Source organism: Penicilliopsis zonata, assembly GCF_001890105.1.
Source record: "Penicilliopsis zonata CBS 506.65 unplaced genomic scaffold ASPZOscaffold_10, whole genome shotgun sequence".
Lineage (NCBI taxonomy): Eukaryota > Fungi > Ascomycota > Eurotiomycetes > Eurotiales > Aspergillaceae > Penicilliopsis > Penicilliopsis zonata.
Genome location: NW_019208919.1, coordinates 241,551 through 261,118, shown reverse-complemented (window position 1 = coordinate 261,118; position 19,568 = coordinate 241,551). Strand labels below are relative to the sequence as shown.

Genomic DNA, 19,568 nt, shown 5'->3' with positions numbered 1-19,568 from the left:
TTCTTCTACAACCCTTCCATCTATTAATAGTGAGGGAGACCAAACCCTGCAGTCGGTACTCGAATGCGGTCAATTGCTCCAATTCTCTACTCTATTAGACCAGAATTCACCGTCATCCTCCATATTCTTCTCTCTTTGACTGCCCATTCTGTGACTTTTCCCTATAAATAGTGGGTCAGCTGATCCGATCCGCCCGACTCCTGAACCATCAACGAGATTCCCCTCGTCCTGACTGCATCGACACGGACAGACACTCTCTCTGTCTACCTTGCGAATTCGCTCTCTCTGTCTGTCGTTCCTTTTTTTTTCCTTGCCCCCCTGTCGTTCTGCTCAGCCTGGAAGCCCCCATTGGCTGCATTCCTGCTGCATTTTCGCCGGTGGAGAGAGACAGAGGAAAAGAGGCATTGCTCGCTTCCCCACCAACAAACCGGTCTGACCACTGTACCAGCGCCTCCAAACTCTGCCATCCGAGATCCTCATACTCATTTGTCTGCCTAGGGGGTCCCCTCGCTCGCTTCCGTCGTTTCAGCCTCCGTGAGCCGGAAAACCTGCGTTGGGAGTATATTTGCTGTCGTTGGCGGCGTCCGAAATCTCACAGCCTCACCTCCGCTGCCTGCTCGCTCTTGCCTCCGTCCGCCCGCCCATTCCTTTACCAAGCTCGTTGTCGATCCATTCTCCAGGGGCCTCGTCGCCCACGTCTGGACGACTGACGTGTTGCCCTCTCCACACTTTAGTGCTGGGTGCAAGAAATATCGTCTCGACCTTTGTCTGCTGCTGCTGCTGCTGCTGCTGCCGCCGCCGCCGCCGCCGCTTACCACCTTTCCCTGTGTCGTCCCCTCGACGCGGCCCGTCAAGATGTTGTCGGCCCCCGTCAAACAGGCCAAGCGCATCTCCTCGCTCTTCTCCCTTGGTTCGCACTCGCAGAAGGACCAGGGCTCCTCCAACAACTCCTCCCCCGTCGGTTCCCCTGGGTTGGTCAAAGGCTCGCCCGACCAGCTTCCTCGCGATCAACAACAACAGCACCAGCAACACCACCGCCGCAGCAGCTCCCGACACACTCGTGGAGGTACCAGTCCGCATGTCGACCCGACCGAACCTCGAACAATTGTGTCCCCGGGTCCTATCGACCAGTTGGATCTCGATAGCCCCTTACAACCACCCCCGTCGCTGCTTGCCTTGAACCAGGACCTGGCGGATACTAGTGGCACCGGCCCTGATGGCCGCCCTCAGAGCAGGGGTCGCTCCTCCAGCGCGGGAGGACTGTTCGTCCCGGGCACCGGTCCGGATTCACGGCCGGGTACTCCCAGCAAGCGCCGCAGTTGGATGCCCGGCCGTATGCGCGCCAGTTCCATGGATCGACGGGTTCAGCAGATGCCCAATGCCTGGATCGCCGGTCTCGACCAGAAGGTCCCCTACGAGCTGGATCCCTTGGTTCGGGGGCAACAGGTATGTTCTTACAAGAAAAAAAAAAAAAAAAAAAAAAAGCCTAGTCCAACAGATTGACATCTGATTTTCCCTCCAATAGATACCCGAGTTGTGGAGTGAGCAGGGCGATACCCTGGTCTACCTGTTCCCCCAGAACACCGGCCGTCCGGCCTCGTTCAGAGTCGACTCAAGCATCTTTGTGGAATCACAGTCGCTGACATTCCTTGCTCGCGGCACCGACATGCAGGCCGCCGCTCTCGAGCAGCAGGCCCGCCGCCTCTCGCTTGGAGGCCCCGCCTCGCCCGCGCTCTCGGCCCAAGACCGACTGGCCGAGCATGACGCTGGCAGCTCTGGCAGCCGCGCAATGGGTATGGACGAGGAAGATGACGGCGAAACGCAGCAGCTGCACCTCTACCTGCCTGTGCCACTCAATAGCGACGTCTCCAACGACCAGTCCACCCTGTCCCAGGAGGACACGGAGACCCTCGTTCTGTTTCGGAACCTGTTCGCCTTCCTTCTGGGCCAGTCGCTGATCGCCACCCCCCGTTCGCCCAGCCTGTTCGCCATCTTCATGGATATCTCCACCCTGCTGGCCCGCTTCGAGTTCTCCAACCTGGACGGCTCCAACTTTGGCGAGACCGCCACCACCAGCTTCGCCAACTACTGCGAGGAGCTGCACCTGGCTGACGTCCGCAAAAGCCGCGAGAAGACCATCGAGGCCATCGTCCTGGGCGAGCGCCTGCGCTACTACCCGCTCTATCTCGAAGGCTTTGTGCACGGTGTGGGCAAGCTTGACGAGCTCAAGCAGCTGCGTAGCCCCAAGTTCGGCCTCATCCATCCCGTCACCCAGAAGCGCATGGAGCGCGGCTTCATCGACCTCGACACCCGCCTCAGAATCCTCAACAGCAAGCTCGACGACTTTGACTTCCCCTCGCTCTGGTCCGGTATCGCCAACTCCACCACCTCCGCCGAGAGCAAGGTCGTTCGCTTCAAGGCCTGGAAGGCCGCCTTCCTCGAGTTCCGTCGCTTCACCATGCAGTTCTACCGCCAGAAGTACGGCTCCTGGCCGCCCAAGGCCCACTCCAAGAAGAATGCCTTTGAGGAGAGCGGCCTGAACCGCCTGCTGCTGCGTGACCTCTATCATGACTTTGCCGATCTGTACGACCTCCTGGTCAACCGCACCTCCCTGACCACCCGCACGGTCGACCTGGCGCCACTCGATGCCGGCGCGACCGCCGATCCGCGCGAGCTGACCTTGCGCGCCCTGCGCCAGATCCTCAGCGAGTACGACCGCAGCACCCCACCCGTGCAGCCGCCCATCCCCTTTGATACCCCGCAGCTACCTACGCTTGATCCCCTGCACCGCAAGCCCGTCGACGCAAAGAAGGAGAATAAGCTGCGCTCCAAGAAGCTCAAGGACGTCGACATCAATGCCGTCCTCATGGGCTCCTACACCCGCGAAAGCATCAAGCCCACCCCCTGGATCGAGAGCTTCATGCAGTTCGAGCGCCGCGCCGCCCACGGCAAAAATCTAGACGACATCATGGACCTGCGCTGCGGCCAGTGGATCTTCCTCTATGCTGTCATCCAGTCGCTGCCCATGCTGATCGTGGACGTCGCGGACATCAGATACACCGAGGGCGTCGAGTACCTTCTCTGTGTCGCCCCGCGCGGCGGTGCCCCCTGGATCCAGAACGACAGCCAGACCGCCCGCAGTTGGTTCGGCGTCGCCGGTGGCGCCGGCGTCGTGAGCTTGCCCTCAGATGTCGTAATCAACGGTGTCGAGGGCGTCTACCGCCGCAGTCACTGCTGGCGCGTTGCAGAGCAATGGGCGGAAGCCGCGGGAGCCCTGCTGGAACCCTCCGCCCCCAATGTTCCCTGGCCACTCGCCGGGTCTGCCGCCGCCGTTGACGACAATTACGACATGGAATCTTCCATCTCCTCGCCCTACCCTGCGCAGCAATCGTCGACAGGTTCCATGTCTGACCACCTCCAGCAGCAATATCACCTGCAGCAGCAGCAGGCCACGCCACTGATGCCGCCAGGCACCTTTACCCCGCCTCCTACCACTAGCCCACCGCCCATACCGGCCGCCATCCCGCGCACCAACTCTCCGGCCCTGCGGCCAGACCATCGGTACTCCATCTACCCGGGATTGGAGGCACTCCCGTTGCCCGCAGGTGTCGCGCCCATGGAGCCGCCGGCAAGACCAGTCAGCCGGTTCAACCCGAACATGAGCTTCGATGATATCCTCAAGGAGATGCCCAAAGACAAGAAAACCGGCAAGCGGTGATCCTTTTGTATCCTAGGTTCTTGCCGCAGCCTGCCTGAATCCTTTTCCTTTCTTTTTTTCTCTCTCTTCTTCTCTTTGCATCTATCTTTGGGCTAAGGATGTTGTTTGATTGAAATCTGCATAGATGGTGCCCGGGGAAGGCTGCACCATAGGCATAGCATACTTTTCTTCTCTCTCCAACCCCCTTTTTTTGTGTCTTTTTTGCTTTTCGTTTGGGTATTATTTGAGCATTATAAAATTACTACAGTTCTAATAATAATGGCGAGAATGAAGAGCATTGCTTTAGTATATGTATCTCTAGAGTATTCAGTCTGGGATTAAACTGTGTATCTTTTATGGAATAGGTACTCACATGGATCTTAGAAACTCATCAATGTTTACATCTACTTGTAGGAATATGGAGTATGTGGTATATTGTATAGGCAAGCCTATACTTTTTTTTTTCTCACTTTTTATAAGTGTGGTAGTAGTAGTGGTAGTAGTGGTAATATCAACAACGCCAGTCTCCAGGTATCATAAGGAAACATAAACCCGAACCATGTACCATCGATGGTTATATGATGGTACTCGACATGAAAAACAGAAATGGCCCCGTGTCAGAAATAAAGGTAACCATGAGATGAGAGTAAGGAAACGGATACCAATATGGTAACCTCAACAATAAAGTGATATGAGGGAAATTATAGAAAAAGAGGAAGAAGAAGAAGAAGAAGAGGAAGAAGAGGAATCGATCATTCGTCCACCTGGACGTAGTCCTTCTCGTCTGGGGTCATAACCCCCTCGGTGACGCTGTCTGCGTCCAAGGACTTTTCGCGAATGACGAGGGCCGTTTCCGAGTCGAGGGGGATGGATTTCTTCTCGGTCTGGCTCTTGGGGAGGGTGACGGTCAACACGCCGTCCTCCATCTTGGCTGTCATCTTGTCGTCACAGACTCTGGAGGCAGGTTCGCGGCGGCCACCGAGCCGGACGACCCGTTCAAAGACGCCGACCTGGTTCTCGCGTTCGGCGATGACCAGCGTCTTGTGTGTTTCTTCGTCAATGCCCGGCCGGTGGACCACGCCCGACAGGCGCAGCACGCCCTTGTCGGCGTCGTAGTCGACGTTGATGTCTGGTTTGCTCGCGCCGGGCAACGACACCTGCACAATGTATGCGGCGGGGGTGTCGAACACGTCCACGGGAGGCACAAAGTCGAGGATGTTCTCGCTCGTCTGGGCGTTGTAGTCGCGCCACACCTGTTCGACGGGGAGGCCCAACTGCGCCGCCAGCCGGCCGATAAACGGTGGGATCATCATCCCTCCTTTACCATTGAGGCCTCCGAACTTGCCTCCTCTGCCGAGGCCACATCCGCCAGGTCTTCCTCCCATTCCCATTCCTCCTCCCATTCCCATTCCACGAGGTCCACCGCCAAGGGGACCGCCGCGGCCATGAAATCCTCGTCCTCCGCGACCACCGCCAAGGCCGAATTCTCCAAATCCTCCAAACTCTCCGCCACGTCTTCCGTGACGACCACCACCCATGGCGTAAGGGTGACCGGCCCCACGAGGGCCCATACCCATTCCCATTCCCATACCCATTCCCATGCCCTTACCGCCACGGCCTCCCTTGCGACGCATGAAGAAACGGGGGTCCGACTCGGATTCTGTCGAGCTCTGGTTCTCGTTCTGTTGCTTGTCGGCGGATTCCTTGGCCTGTCGCATCTCCTCACGGGCAGCAGCACGACCGCCGCCGCCGCCACCGCCGCCGCGACGACCAAAGCGGCCGCGGTGGCCGCCCTTGGCGAAGAAAGGGTGATTCTCGAGTTTGGACATATCGTCCCATTCAGCAGGGGTGAAGTTGAAAGCAGTCATATTGAATGATGTGCGTGATGTGTGTTTGATGAGGGGAAAAAGAAGAAGACAACTCTACGATCCGTTGTCTTTATATCTTCTGAATAGGCAGCAGAAATAACCCGAATGTGCTGGACATTACCCTTTCAGGCGACTATCCCCGAATCGGGCACTCGGAGATCCACTTCTGGAATACCCCGAGGCCCACGTGCGGAGACACCTGCTGCGCCACAGAGGCTATCAGTGGCGACGGGCGAATACTTGTGGCTGAGAGTAATGCTGTTGCCTCCAATGAGTCACTTTTCTTTACTACAGACTTTTATCTACGTGGCCGGACACGTCGCTAAGGAGTTAAAGTTACGGAGTACGGAATGATGAGTTGGTTCCTGTACGTCTCGCTGGGACCGGGGAACTTCCGTGGACTCGGAGTTCTCGGGGGATCCGGGCTGAACGGAGTATCCCGGAGGGACCGAACTTCTCGCCACAATAATAATAGTCTACTTGCTACGGCTTGAACTTATCTCGGAACTACTGCTTCTGGTGGTGATTGACATTTCATAAAAACCTGCTACTCCATGAGTCCACACAGGACTAATAGACTGACTAAGCATAATCACGTGTTAGCTCTTAGTAAGTGACAAAGTGTCCGCCCTTTACGTTCTGGAGTCTAGGCATGCTGGCGTATATCGGCAAGGACGAGGCATTGGTGCAGTTCCCACATCCCCGGCGGAACAATGGACATGACTAAGCAAAGGGAGGGTAGTATTTTCCTTCCGGTCTGCGTGGCCGTGTCGCCCGTTTGGTCTGGGACTCGGCTTGTCTGAGTGTATGACCATGAGTTGGCGGAATAGACTGCGCATCCTCTTGAATTGGCTGTTGAATAGGGTGGTTGGACGCGATATCTCGCGGTATTGACGTCATGGAAGTACTTGGATTGTTACATTCACGTTACTTTTGTATCTGAATGAGCGGTTTGCTATTGAAGGTATTCGATGCTATTTAACAATGATTATCTCTGCGCAACTCGGATCGGGTGAGCCTCGGTATTGAACACAAAGGTGTTCTGGCCATCGCCAGCCTGGATCTGCCATTCATCCTCTGTACAAGTCAGTCGGGCGTTCGGTCTCATTCCGCATCTGAACGACTTACCCGGTGCGTGGATGAGATACGAGTATTTCAATACTTCGGCAAAGAGGAAACTCTCCTGGTTGTCGTCGCGCGATCCGCCGTTGGCGGCGTTCACGTCAGTGATGCCGGAAAACCCAGAATCGGTGCGGCACGTTGCATTGATGGCCACAAAGGCGTCCCAGGCCCATTCTTGATACTATAAAAACGTTAACCGGGGAGATTATCAACCAGCAGTCTACTTGCAAATACCTTCTGGTCTTTCGTAATGCGATAGGCATAGTAGATGCTCTCAATCACCTCTGGGCGCAGGATATAATAGCCGCTCTGGATGTAGAATCCAGCACGCTGGTAGAAGGCCTGCTGGGCCGACGGAACCGAGGCCGAGTCCCAGCTGAACTGCTCCGGGCCAATTCCCGTGGCGGTTTCGTTGTAGGTATCGTAGCAGCTGTCGACGAGCTGCAGGCCGTAGTCGATGAGATCCTGGCGCTCGAGGATGGAGCCGCCGAGCAGGAAGCTGCCACCGTCAAAGCAGGTCAGGTGCTGGGAGCTCAGGCCATAGGACCCGTCGTTGTACGTCGCCAGGAAGGTCAGGTCGGGGCGCGAGGCCGGGTGCGAGGTCAGATGGGCCATGGTCGAGTTGACGGCGGCCTCCCATCGGTTCAGGTACTCGCCGAACCGCAAGGGATCGTAGACGTACATCTTGAGGAGGTACTCGTAGAAGGAGTCATCGCCACCATTCCAGCTGACATACCCGTTTTCAAACAGACCCGTGTCGATATTGATGTTTGAGCCCACGAGGCCCGGGAAGGGCTCCGCGGTGGCCGGCTGGGGATTCAGCAAGTACGACTCGGCCTTCTGGCTCAGGTTGGCATACTCCTGGTCCTGGGTGAGATCGGACAACCGGGTCCATTCGAGAACGAGGGTGCCAGTCACGGCAAGACCATTCGAAGTGGCACCGTTGTTGCCCTTGGAGGTGATGTTGATACCGTTGTAGGGAACGCCCGACGGGGTATCAAAGGCAAACTTGAGGATATCGGCCAGTTTCTTGGACTGAGACAGTAGGGCGTCCACTTTTGTGGAATCGCTCGCCAGGTCTGCCAGCGGACCAGTGAGCAGATCGTAGCCGGAAAGCATGCCTGCCAAGTAGCGGATGGTGGTCTCGAACAGGCTGACCTGCTGGTTAGTCTGGGTGTAGTCGATGGTCGGGATGAAGTCAAGGATCTGGTTGACGATGTCGGCGTCTCGCATAATGAGCGCAGTGGACAATGCATCCACTGCCGAAGCTCCCCATCCATTCCTACCGAGTCGGGTCAGCTTGCCTGCATCCGATCCGATCAATCAGTAACCTAGGTAGTGAGTACCTGGAATCGCCGAATCCGTTGGAGACCGGATGGAGCTCGTCATGAGGAAATGCGTATTTCTTGTATCCCTTCCAGGCATGCTGGAAGGCCTCTTTCACTGCCTCTGCTCTCTCTGTGGCGTCTTCGTCGGACAAGGAGAGCACACTTTGAGCGGCGTGGGGTCGAGCTAGAGCGTCGCCGATCAGGGCCACTGAGGCCCACGGGAGGGACCAGAGAACGAAACGCATGGTGAAATTAGGCAGAAAAAATAGGGCGACAGAAAAAAGAGTGACTGATGGAAGGGAAAAGATGAGAAGGGGGAAGGGGGAGATGAAGCGAGGGTACTTGGAGAAGAGGAGAAGAGGAGAAGAGGAGAAGAAGAGTAAAAGTCACGAGAGACGCGTGAGACGGAATGTGTTACTCGCGGGGAAGGAGGAATGCAATAATCGACATAATAATCAGAATATTCTCCATGAATGTTTTATTGATCTTCCAGACTATTTCCAGTGGTATTATTATCTAGAGAAGATGAACCATGGATTGACACTATTATCAAGCTATCTATTCCATAGAACTGGGGTAAGTATCCGCTATCTATTTATACCTTTCCCATAGATATGAACCATGAGTACCCCGTGAATATAACGATGAGTATGTAGTATAGTTATACACGTCGAGGAGAGTGATTGAATAATGACAAGATCTCCATCAATCCTTGTTCCTCGGTATTTTTTGCTTCGCTTCTCCCTAGGCAGGTACTTCCGTATCCTATGTACTACATCGTACACCCTGTTATTCCATATTCTCTTTTACTTTCTGACAGATGGTTGATTGCCATCGTCATCAGGTGTCTAGGAAAGCTCCGTTAGTCATCGTGTTCTTTGTGTGTGTTTCCTCGTTGTCCTGATACTTCCACCTAGCCACAGCCGCGCCGGCTTCATCGCTGATTCAAGGGTTTCACCGGCCAACGCAAAACCCTGAAGCGATAGCGAGTGGTAAGGTGGTGAGGCAGACTTTGGTGCACAGTACACACTGTCTCAAGCGAAAATGGAAAGCATTTGCATTGACTTTGATTCCATTTCCAACGCTCCTCTCGGTATCACATCAAATTATTGCCGGTATTCCGCATCTGGAGGATCGACACGTCTTCTGTAGCTGTTCTAAAATAGCCCTGTTAGCAACGGCCCGCAGCAGTTGGAAGGAGAAAGACGTAAGGTAGGTAGTAGGTACGTAGTATTGCTTAATTATAGACTGAAGCTCAACTGAGGCTCCTCGTCGTCTGCGACTTCCCAGTCTGAAAACCGGCGAGGCTGACTCAGCAGCAAACCATCGGTTGAATGCCTCAGGCCACAGATCCGCCGAGATGAAGCCAACCAGAACAAAGAGCGACTGCCTGCGAGAGCCGGTCCAGCACGCCATCGAGATATACAGATTCGCCATTTTGCAGCTTCAGAGAACAACACTGCTTCATATTGGGCGAGGACGGCGAGTTCCAAGAAGTCATGGCGTCGATGAGCAGTTCCAGTTGAATATGACGAATTTGGCGTTCCTGTCGATGGGGAGACAGGATCTAGGAGCTGCTGTATAAAAAGCGTTTCTCAAGGCCCTGTGTAATGGGTTGGCTGGCGTGAGTCTCTTTTTAGCTGTGAGTCTGTTGATTGTTATCCTCCATGGCTGATCCCGAGAAGCTTGCAAGCGTCGTGGCGGACGAAGCCAGCCTCAAGGCTGACGACGATGCCGCTCTTGGTACCAAAGCCGATAAAGACCTCACGCTGGGCGATGCGCTGCAGAACTACCGGCCGGCGATTGCCTGGTCGGTTTTAATCTCGCTGGCAACGGTGATGGAGTCGTACGACATGCTGATCATCTCCTCCTTCTACGCCTTCCCGCAGTTCAAGGAGAAGTACGGCGTCCAGCTGGCGGACGGCAGCTGGTCCGTACCGGCCAAGTGGCAGATGGCACTCAGCCTGGCCTCGCTCATCGGACTCATCATCGGTGTGTTTGCCAACGGGACGTTGGTTGATCGGTATGGACCTCGGCGGGTGATCATGGCGTCGCACGTCGTTCTGATCGGCTTCGTCTTCATCACCTTTTTCGCGCAGAGCATCGAGGTCCTCTTCGCCGGCGAGCTGCTGTGCTCCATTCCCTGGGGGTTCTTCGCGGCTGCCACCACCGCCTACGCCGCCGAGGTGTGTCCCATGGCCCTGCGTGGCTACCTCACTACCTTTGTCAACCTGTGCTGGGTTATCGGCCACCTGGTCGCCACCGGTCTACTGACAGGCCTCATCAAAAACACCACCCAGTGGTCCTACCGCATCCCCTTTGCCCTGCAGTGGGCGTTACCTGTGCCGCTCTTCTTCGTCACCTGGCTGGCTCCCGAGTCTCCCTGGTGGCTGGTTCGCCAGAAGCGCTTCGACGAGGCGCGTGTCTCGCTGCGCCGGCTCCTGTCCCGCAAGACCACCGACGCAGACATCCGCGTCGACCGCCATGTCGCCATGATCCAGCACCTCACTCGCCTCGAGCAGGAGATGCAGGTCGGCTCCTCATACCGCGAGTGCTTCCGGGGTACAAACCGCCGCCGTACCGAGATCTCCATGGTCAGCTGGGGGTTCCAGATGGTGCCCGGGTTTGCCATTCAAAACTACATCACCTACTTTTTCGAGCTGGCAGGCTTATCGTCGAGTGAAGCATTCAAGGTGGCTCTAGGTAAAGTTTTTTTTTTTTTTTCTCTTTTCTTGCCCTTTTTTTTTGCTTCCATGGATTAGTACTAACATTCTTATTCTCATCTCAGGTAGCTACAGTCTCGCTTTCATCGGAACCTGCTTCTCCTGGGTACTACAGGCTCATATAGGCCGGCGCACAATCTATATCATGGGACTGATTGCCATGCTGCCAATAATGTTGATCGTTGGTTTCCTCGACTTAGCGCCGGCCTCATCGTCTATCCGCTGGGCACAAGCTGCACTTCTGCTCTCCTGGTTTTTTATTTACGGTAAGGATGGAAAAATTCGACAATTAAACAAAAGATCAAGAGAAAAAAAGAAGCCCCGACTAACGATATCAGGAAGCACCATCGGTCCCATCCCCTACGCCATCGCCGCCGAGGTCGGCGCCAGCAAGCTGCGTGTCAAGACCATCTCTCTAGGGCGCAACATGTACTACATCCTCTCGCTGATCAGCACGTGTGTGTCGCCATACATGCTCAACCCGGCCGACGGAAACCTTAAGGGCAAGGCGGCCTTTCCTGCCGCGTTGTTCACCCTGCTGTTGTTGATCTGGGCGTACTTTCGTCTACCGGAGACCCGGGGGTTGACTACAGAGACCCTGGACCATCTCTTTCACCAGAAGGTCCCTGCCAGACGGTTTGTGGACGAAGCGAAGAGATACCAGGACTAGTGTACTATTTACTGTAATTATAATAGATATCCATTTCATGAAAGAATGGTGTTGTAATACAAATGTATGACTATAAGAAGCAGGTGTACAACACACTACATACTGGAGCCACAACAATAGTCACACCACGAATTGTTCCTCAGATATGATGAATATTGATTCCAGCTAGATATCTTATATATTAATTTCAATATAATAATCAAGGCGTTGCAGTAAACTCCTTACCCACAAAGCACTCCTTCTACGCCATGTGAGCGCAGCCATCTGTACACCCCAGTCGAGATTCAAGTCTATCCAGTATCGACTATCAACTGTACGACTAGACTGTGTATCAAATCAAAATATAGTAAGATTAACATGGCCAATAAACAATAAACATAGTAATAAGAACAAATCAACTAATAATTCTGCTTTGTCATGCGGGGCAGAAAAAGTTTTGGTGACACACGCAAATGTCCGCCCCTCTTATTACTTATCAGTGACAGTGACTCAACAGCATCATTGACGGGACAGGTATCAGGCAGTGCCTTTCAATCAATCCCCTGTCATCGATTGAGCGATTGATTGATTGATTGATTGATTGTCAATCGATCACCTCTCTCCCACCATGGCGACTCCCTTCCTCGTCTCCTTCGACCCCTCCTCCTCTTCCTCCGTCGCCCCCGCGGGTCTCTCGCTCCAGCAGATCGCCTACTTTGGCCGCGTGCTGATCAAGGCTGCCACCCTGTCACAGGCGGAGCAGTTCCTGCGTGAGAATTTCCGCCGGCTGGACGTCTACGTCGATGTCTCTGCGATCGCCACTGCCGGCGAGATCGTCGACATCCTGAACGCCGGCGCCGCCCGCGTCTTCGTCACCCCGGCCCAACTGGCTGTCCTGTCTGCCGAGCAGAGCGTGCCCGCCGACCGACTCGTCGTTTTCGCTTCCTCCGACGCCGAGATCGATGGCTTCAAGGCCTGGGTGGGCCAGAGTGCTGACCGGAAGGCTACAGGCCTGTGCACCGAGTCCGATAATGTCAAGACTGTTGCCGAAACACTGCAGACGGATCCTGAGGCTCAGAATCTGTTCAGGGCGTATCGTGGCAGTGGTGGTGTTGGTGGTGCTGCTGCTGTCGTAACAGAGGATCTTCTCAAGCTGACGCTGGCGCAGGGTGCTGTCAGTGTGGTGCCTGCCGAGGCGTTGACGCTCGAACGCAACGAGGATGGGAAGAACAAGAAGATCTCCGCGGCCAAGCTGCTCTCTACGCGTGCCGTCGCGGATCCCAACACGGGCCTCTATGCAACCTCCGTGACTGACGAGCGCGGGGTCTCTCTTGGACTCGTCTGGAGCAGCGACGAGAGCATTGCCGAGGCCCTCCGCACCGGGACTGGCGTCTACCAGAGCAGGAAGCGTGGGTTGTGGTACAAGGGTCAGTCTAGCGGTGATGTTCAGGAGCTGCTACGAGTCGGTTTCGACTGTGACAGTGACTGTCTGCTGTTTGTCGTCAATCAGATTGGCAGAGGTATGTTTTCTCTTCTTCTTCTTCTCTTCTTTTCTTGTTTTCCTCTTAATACAGCGATTAACTTGATAGGCTTCTGCCACCTAGGCACTGCAAGCTGCTTCGGCCAGTACTCTGGTCTGTCGCGTCTTCAGAAGACTCTCCTGGCACGCAAGGCTGACGCTCCCGCCGGGTCATATACTGCTCGGCTGTTCAATGAGCCTAAGCTGGTCGAGGCGAAGATCATGGAGGAAGCAGAGGAGCTGTGCCAGGCACAGACCAAGGAAGAGATTGCCTTCGAGGCGGCAGACCTCTTCTATTTTGCTCTTACCAAATGTGCTGCCGCCGGTGTCACTCTCGAGGACATCGAGCGGAACCTCGACCTGAAGAGCCTCAAGGTCAAGCGGAGAAAGGGCGACGCCAAGGGGCCATGGGCTGAAAAGGCTGGCCTGGCAAAGGCCGAGTCTGCTGTCCCTGCTGCCCCTCCGGCTCCTACCCCTGCTGCTGCTCCCACACCCGCGCCGACAGCTCAAGATGGGCGGATTGAAATGAAGCGTATCGTTACTGCGACTACGCCCGCCAGTGAGGTCATGGCCGCGCTGAAGCGGCCGTCGCAAAAGTCCAACGATGTGATTGTTGGCCTTGTGCGCCCGATCATCGATGACGTGCGTACCAACGGCGATGCGGCCGTGCTCAAGTACACCCACAAGTTCGAGAAGGCGACCTCGCTGCAGTCGCCGGTGCTCAAGGCGCCATACTCGCCGGAGCTGATGAAGCTGTCGCCCGAGACGCAGGAGGCGATCGACATCAGCATCGCCAACATTCACCGCTTCCACGCAGCGCAGAAGTCTAGCAACGACACCATGCGCGTAGAGACTATGCCGGGCGTTGTCTGCTCGCGCTTCTCGCGCCCGATCGAGCGCGTCGGCTTGTACATCCCCGGCGGCACCGCGGTGTTGCCCTCGACGGCGATGATGCTAGGCGTGCCGGCCATGGTGGCCGAGTGCAAGACGATTGTCTTTGCCTCCCCGCCACGCGCGGACGGCAGCATCTCGCCGGAGATTGTCTACGTGGCGCACAAAGTGGGCGCGGAGAGCATTGTGCTGGCCGGCGGCGCGCAGGCGGTCGCGGCCATGGCGTATGGCACCGAAAGCATCAGCAAGGTCGACAAGATTCTGGGTCCTGGTAACCAGTTCGTCACGGCGGCCAAGATGCTGGTCTCCAACGACACATCGGCGGGTGTCAGCATCGACATGCCCGCGGGTCCCAGCGAGGTGCTGGTCATCGCCGACAAGGACGCCAACCCGGCGTTTGTTGCGTCGGACCTGCTCAGCCAGGCGGAGCACGGCGTTGACTCCCAGGTGATTCTGATCGCTGTCGACCTGAATGAGGCCCAGCTGCAGGCGATCGAGGACGAGGTCGACGCCCAGGCCAAGGCGCTGCCCCGAGTTGATATCGTCAAGGGCTCCCTCGCCCACTCGGTCACCTATGTCGTCCGTGACATCGACGAGGCCATGGACATCAGCAACGAGTACGCCCCGGAACACCTCATCCTGCAGGTTGCCGACGCCGAGGCCCTCGTTGATCGTGTGCAGAACGCCGGCAGCGTCTTCATCGGCCAGTGGACGCCGGAGTCGGTGGGAGACTACTCTGCTGGCGTCAACCACTCTTTACGTACGTTCCTTTCCTTTCCTTCCCCCTGCCTCCCCCCTCTTTCTTACAAGCTAACCTCTCTAGCAACATACGGCTACGCCAAGCAGTACTCTGGTGTCAACCTCGGCTCCTTCCTCAAGCACATCACCAGCTCCAACCTGACCGCCGACGGGCTGTACGCCCTCTCGAAGACAGTCGAGCAGCTGGCCGCCGTCGAGGGGCTGGATGCCCACAAGCGCGCTGTCAGCGTCCGCGTTGCTGCTATGCGCCGGTAGGGCAAACGAGCGTTGACCCTTCGCCTTTGTCTTTGTCTTTTTTTTTTTCTTTCTTTCTTTTTTTTTTTTTTGGAATGTTCATTAGTTTCTTCGGCAATGGTTTTCGGCAAAATTCTTTTTGACCGAGCATATACAGTTCTAAATTAAAAGCTCTTCAGTCATGACCCTGGTCTAAGAATGCCCCCAATTAATAGATTGGATAGTGATACTGCTATAGACCCACTGACAGGGCCTATAATCCATGTTGACAAGGCACAGTTCCCACTTGACTACCAGCCAGGGACTACTCCGGAGTAAATGCTGGATTGCGAACTTGCGAATATCATTATTTACTCATAATCATTTCCATCACCCTGCTATGTGTGGAGCAGCATGGTGAAACAAGCCGTCTGCACTCGCTACCGTTCCTCTACCCTCTCACCCTTGAACTCCCGTTTCGTCTAAATGAGACCATGACGCTCTTGGGTTTTCCCCGGTTCTTCCTATGTTTCTTCTTCAGGAGCATTCAGGGGACGCAGCGAATCGCGTACGCCTTGCTGGGCACGGAAAAGTCGCTGAAACGGGGAGAATCTCCACCAATACAAGGCGAACCCTGGCCCTTAGCAGGGAACGCAAAGAGCATGACATACTGCATTGTATTATGGAGGACCATTAATATTACTGTTGCTAAATTCAACTTGAGACTGACCCTCCATGGAAATAGGCGTGGGTTCTATGCGGAGAAAGAATGGACTGATATAAGACGGCAGCTTTGTCCTGTCTCCCTGCAGAGACCGACTGGACGTTTCAAAGCATCTTTCTTTCTTTCTTTTCTTTCTCCTTCCCAAGGCCCATTCATTAAGAAAAAAAAAACAAAAATCCATTCATTTAATTCACAATGCGCTGCGCGCTTCTTCTCTCGCTTCTCCCCGTCGTGGCACTGGCTGCCCCGGCGCCTCCCAACAGGTCTTCCCAGGATGTATGACCACCTCCCTTTCCAGTTCACTATAAAAGAAGAAAACAAGAAAAAAAGGTCGCTAATGATGCTAGGACTCTGGTAACTACGGCGGCGACTCTGGCTTCGGCGGCGACTCTGGTTTCGGCGGTGACTCTGGCTTCGGCGATGATAATGGCTACAGCGGTAGCACTGGCTCCAACGACCAGTCCTCCCCCTTTGCCTCTAGTGCAGCCATGGGAGGAGGCTCTGACGGTGGCTATGTGACTTCGGCTACGCAGGCAGCTGCCCCGGCGGCCAGCGGCCAGTCGGAGAATGGTGGTTATTATTCCTCTTACTATGCCCAGCCTGAGGCGGCTTCTACCTACGCTGAGCCCGCGGCTGTCTCTACCTATGCCCAGCCCGAGGCGGCTTCTACCTACGCTCAGCCTGAGGCTGCTTCCAGCTACGTTCAGGTCGTGGCTGCTACCACCGCAGCTGCCGAGACCACTGCCGCGGCTGTCCCCGATGTCACCCCTGTGGCTGTCACCTCCGCAGCGGCCGACGGCGATGCCTGCACCGTGACTGAGTACGATGACATCTCGTCGGCCGTCGCGTCGTGCACCAACATTGTGCTGTCGGGCATCTCTGCGCCTGCCTCCAGCACGATCGATCTCACGTCGCTGCAGACCGGCGCGGTGGTCACCTTTGCGGGAGAGACCACTTTCGGCGACACCTACGATGATGACTTTGACCCCATTGTCATCTCCGGTACGGACATCACTATCACCGGTGCCACTGGCCACGTCATCGACGGCAACGGCCAGGCCTACTGGGATGGCGAGGGCTCGAATGGCGGCCAGTCGAAGCCCGACCACTTTATCGTCGTCAAGGACGTGTATAATGGCGTGATCGAGAACCTATACATCCAGAACTGGCCTGTGCACTGCTTCGAAATCGAGGACGTGGCTGGCCTGGTCATCTCAGGCCTGACGCTTAACAACTCGGCTGGCGACGCTGCCAACTCGGCGAGCGATGGTGAAGCCGCCGCGCACAACACCGACGGCTTCGACATCTCCCAGAGTGACACGGTCACGCTGCAGGATACCTGGGTGCACAACCAGGACGACTGCGTTGCCATCACAAGCGGCAGCAACATCGTCGTCGACGGCTTCTACTGCTACGGTGGCCACGGCTTGTCGATCGGCTCTGTCGGTGGCAAGAGCAACAACACCGTTGCCGGCATCACATTCTCCAACTCGCAGGTCGTTGACAGCGAGAACGGCTGTCGCATCAAGACCAACTATAACACCACCGGCTCCATCAGCGACGTCACCTACGAGAACATCACCCTCTCCGGCATCACGGACTACGGTATCGATGTCCAACAGGACTACGAGAACGGTGGCGCCACAGGCACCCCCTCCAACGGCGTGACCATCACCGACATCTCCTTCATTGAAATTACCGGAACCTGCTCCTCGGACGGCGAGGACTACTACATCCTCTGTGGCGACGGTAGCTGCTCCGACTTCACCTTCACCGACGTTGATATCACCGGCGGCGATACCACCAGCAGCTGCAACTATCCTGACTCGGGATGTCCTTAAGGCTTTCTTCTTTCCTTAGCAAGCTGGGGAATATTCCCTCATTCTTTTTTTTTTTACTCTCACTTTAGTCATCTAATAAATCGCTGTTGATCAGCTTCCAGCTCCTCTAGTTGTGTCTAAATGTACATTTACTTTTTCCCACAACGCCGTATCGTATATACCTGAGACCATGTAGACGCAAAAGAAAACCCTTCCTTTTCTCAAAGAACCATGCGTAGATAATAGAGCAGTTACCTCTTCCTCTCCCTGATCTTCCACTTGATTCCATTCTTGTTCGTCCCCCCAACCGAATTCTCCATCTTCGCTCGCTGCCAGTCCAGTTCGCGCTGCGCCGCAACGATCTGAGTGTGCTGTTTCTTCAAGGCAGTCAGCTTGTGCTCGCGCGCCTCGGACGCACGTTTCTTCATCTTGCGCGCTCGGCGGGCGGCCACCAGTTTCTGTCGCTCGGCCATCAGTTGCTTCTTGGATTTTGGTAATGAGTCGTCCACCTCATTGTTTGATTCGTCGTCATCATCGTCATCATCATCATCGGCATCGGTTCCTTTCCCCCGTTTCAGACTTTGTTGTTCCTCACGGCTCTCAGCAAAGACCATCTTGCGAGGTTTCTTGTCCGTGCCGAAATCGAAATCAAACCCTTCCTCTTCTTCTTCTTCTTCCTCCTCGTCGTCGTCTTCGTCGTCTTCGTCGCCTTCACTCCCCTTCTTTTCCTTGGCTAGATTCATCCCATCCTGCAATCTAATCTCATTGCCCACCCGCTCCATCTCGCGCCGCACCCGCTCCCCCACGACACGCAGGTATCCTGCATCCTGCGTCTTGAGCAACTTCAATGCCTCGTGGCTCAGCCCGCGTGCCTCCGCGGAATCTCGTGCCCCGTGCCGTCCCTGTACGCGCGACCGCTCCGACATCATCCCAAAGGCGAACTCATCAGGGTTCCGGTCGCGTGCTTTCTCGTTAAGGCGCTTCAGCTTGGCTTTCTTGACGTTGTAGTCTTTTGCGCGGAGGGAGTAATCCTATACTAGTCAATATCAAGCATCTATACCTCTTCTTTATTGTGTAAATACCTTGTGCTTCTCGAGAATACCCCATTTCTCCCGGCCCTCGAGCTGGCCTCGCTCTTTGTGGTTCCGTCGATGGACGGCATTTCGCATAGAGGACATGGTAAAGATTTTAATAGAAATCTGAATTGGGGAAAAACACCAAAAGGATAAACAGTCCCGGTGTGCCGGTATTTGTGGTTGTGAGAAGAAAAAAGTTATCTAGAAATGAATGGTGAGAGAAGAAAATCGGAAGTTTTGCGGAAAAGTTGCTTGGCCCGCGCGGACCACGACTTGAACCTCCTCCCAACAGTCGACCAGACTGGAGTACAGAGAAAACAGATCCGCATTCAAGCGACACAATTCCGTTTCTTTTTTCTTTTCTGAACGCGGTACTCTCAATTATTTCTCTACGTTCTTGCCACTACAATAAATATAGAATTGGAATTGGACCTACGAAACACCTGCTCTCACACGCGAGACGCCGAGTGGTCTTCACCCAACCACCTTGACCGATCAATCACCCCGCGAGTCGAACTATCTACGAGGGGAGAGAAAGAAAAAAAGACACACCTTTCAATTCCCATCATATATAAAAAATCACCATGGCAACAGAAACCCCGTCGCGGCCAGCTAGCCTGCGCAATCCGATGCCCCTCTCCGCCGCGCAGGAATCAGAGGTCAAGCAGCTTTACTACAAGCGGGTACGGGGGTTGTGCGCACCAGAGATTAAGGGTATTTTAAAATCCTAGCAACTGGGACTTGAGCTTGAGCTTTGGCTTTGGCTCTCCTTATTTTTTTGGGCTGTGTCTTACTAACGGTACAGCTTTCGCGGAATGTGCCGTCAACCGCACCGTAACAGCAACATGGATATGCCGGACGCAGCGGCTGGCGATGAATGCGTGTATGGTCGCCCACGCGAAGCCCGAGGAGGAAGACCGCGCGCGCGAAGAATGGTTTGCTACGCATGAGGAGCGGAAGAGGGTACGACAGGAAGAGCTGGCAAAGGTGGAGGAGCGGAGGGCGGAGGTGATACGGCTGATGAGGGAGGATGAGAAGCGACCGCGGTGATTGGACTTGAGGAAAATAAAAAGTCTCCCTTATAGACCACGACATATCGAGGAGATGGGTGAGATGGGCATATGGTGGTGCAGTGCAGTGCAGTGCACTTCATGTCGATGTCCTCATGTCTAACTTCCC

The 19,568-nt window shown here is 55.2% G+C and overlaps 8 protein-coding genes across 8 annotated transcripts; 5 read left to right on the top strand and 3 right to left on the bottom strand.

Annotated features, from left to right (window-relative positions):
• Positions 1 to 855: 855 nt before the first annotated feature.
• ASPZODRAFT_152671 (hypothetical protein) lies at positions 856 to 3,718 on the top strand (the record flags this gene model as incomplete). Its single annotated transcript, XM_022725877.1, has 2 exons — positions 856 to 1,446; positions 1,526 to 3,718. The coding sequence occupies 2 exons, from the start codon at positions 856 to 858 to the stop codon at positions 3,716 to 3,718; spliced, it is 2,784 nt and encodes a 927-aa protein (XP_022580145.1).
• Positions 3,719 to 4,110: 392 nt separating this feature from the next.
• On the bottom strand, positions 4,111 to 5,577 carry ASPZODRAFT_133490 (hypothetical protein). The gene has a single exon (XM_022723285.1). It carries the CDS (start codon positions 5,563 to 5,565, stop codon positions 4,450 to 4,452), a length of 1,116 nt encoding a protein of 371 aa, XP_022580144.1. The 5' UTR covers positions 5,566 to 5,577; the 3' UTR covers positions 4,111 to 4,449.
• Positions 5,578 to 6,553: 976 nt separating this feature from the next.
• Positions 6,554 to 8,260, bottom strand: ASPZODRAFT_69265 (hypothetical protein; the record flags this gene model as incomplete). The annotated part of the gene is made up of 3 exons (XM_022729569.1): positions 6,554 to 6,868; positions 6,922 to 7,969; positions 8,034 to 8,260. The coding sequence occupies 3 exons, from the start codon at positions 8,258 to 8,260 to the stop codon at positions 6,554 to 6,556; spliced, it is 1,590 nt and encodes a 529-aa protein (XP_022580143.1).
• Positions 8,261 to 9,493: 1,233 nt separating this feature from the next.
• ASPZODRAFT_133487 (hypothetical protein) lies at positions 9,494 to 11,431 on the top strand. Its single transcript, XM_022723284.1, has 3 exons — positions 9,494 to 10,718; positions 10,804 to 11,004; positions 11,077 to 11,431. The coding sequence occupies exons 1-3, from the start codon at positions 9,683 to 9,685 to the stop codon at positions 11,406 to 11,408; spliced, it is 1,569 nt and encodes a 522-aa protein (XP_022580142.1). The 5' UTR covers positions 9,494 to 9,682; the 3' UTR covers positions 11,409 to 11,431.
• A 584-nt stretch (positions 11,432 to 12,015) lies between these two features.
• Positions 12,016 to 14,811, top strand: ASPZODRAFT_152668 (hypothetical protein; the record flags this gene model as incomplete). Its single annotated transcript, XM_022725876.1, has 3 exons — positions 12,016 to 12,907; positions 12,977 to 14,557; positions 14,621 to 14,811. 3 exons carry the CDS (start codon positions 12,016 to 12,018, stop codon positions 14,809 to 14,811), a joined length of 2,664 nt encoding a protein of 887 aa, XP_022580141.1.
• Positions 14,812 to 15,688: 877 nt separating this feature from the next.
• Positions 15,689 to 17,334, top strand: ASPZODRAFT_143516 (hypothetical protein; the record flags this gene model as incomplete). The annotated part of the gene is made up of 2 exons (XM_022724917.1): positions 15,689 to 15,769; positions 15,841 to 17,334. 2 exons carry the CDS (start codon positions 15,689 to 15,691, stop codon positions 17,332 to 17,334), a joined length of 1,575 nt encoding a protein of 524 aa, XP_022580140.1.
• Positions 17,335 to 17,564: 230 nt separating this feature from the next.
• On the bottom strand, positions 17,565 to 18,491 carry ASPZODRAFT_68441 (hypothetical protein; the record flags this gene model as incomplete). Its single annotated transcript, XM_022729509.1, has 2 exons — positions 17,565 to 18,344; positions 18,396 to 18,491. 2 exons carry the CDS (start codon positions 18,489 to 18,491, stop codon positions 17,565 to 17,567), a joined length of 876 nt encoding a protein of 291 aa, XP_022580139.1.
• Positions 18,492 to 18,692: 201 nt separating this feature from the next.
• Positions 18,693 to 19,533, top strand: ASPZODRAFT_133485 (hypothetical protein). Its single transcript, XM_022723283.1, has 2 exons — positions 18,693 to 19,103; positions 19,195 to 19,533. Exons 1-2 carry the CDS (start codon positions 18,974 to 18,976, stop codon positions 19,437 to 19,439), a joined length of 375 nt encoding a protein of 124 aa, XP_022580138.1. The 5' UTR covers positions 18,693 to 18,973; the 3' UTR covers positions 19,440 to 19,533.
• Positions 19,534 to 19,568: the final 35 nt, after the last annotated feature.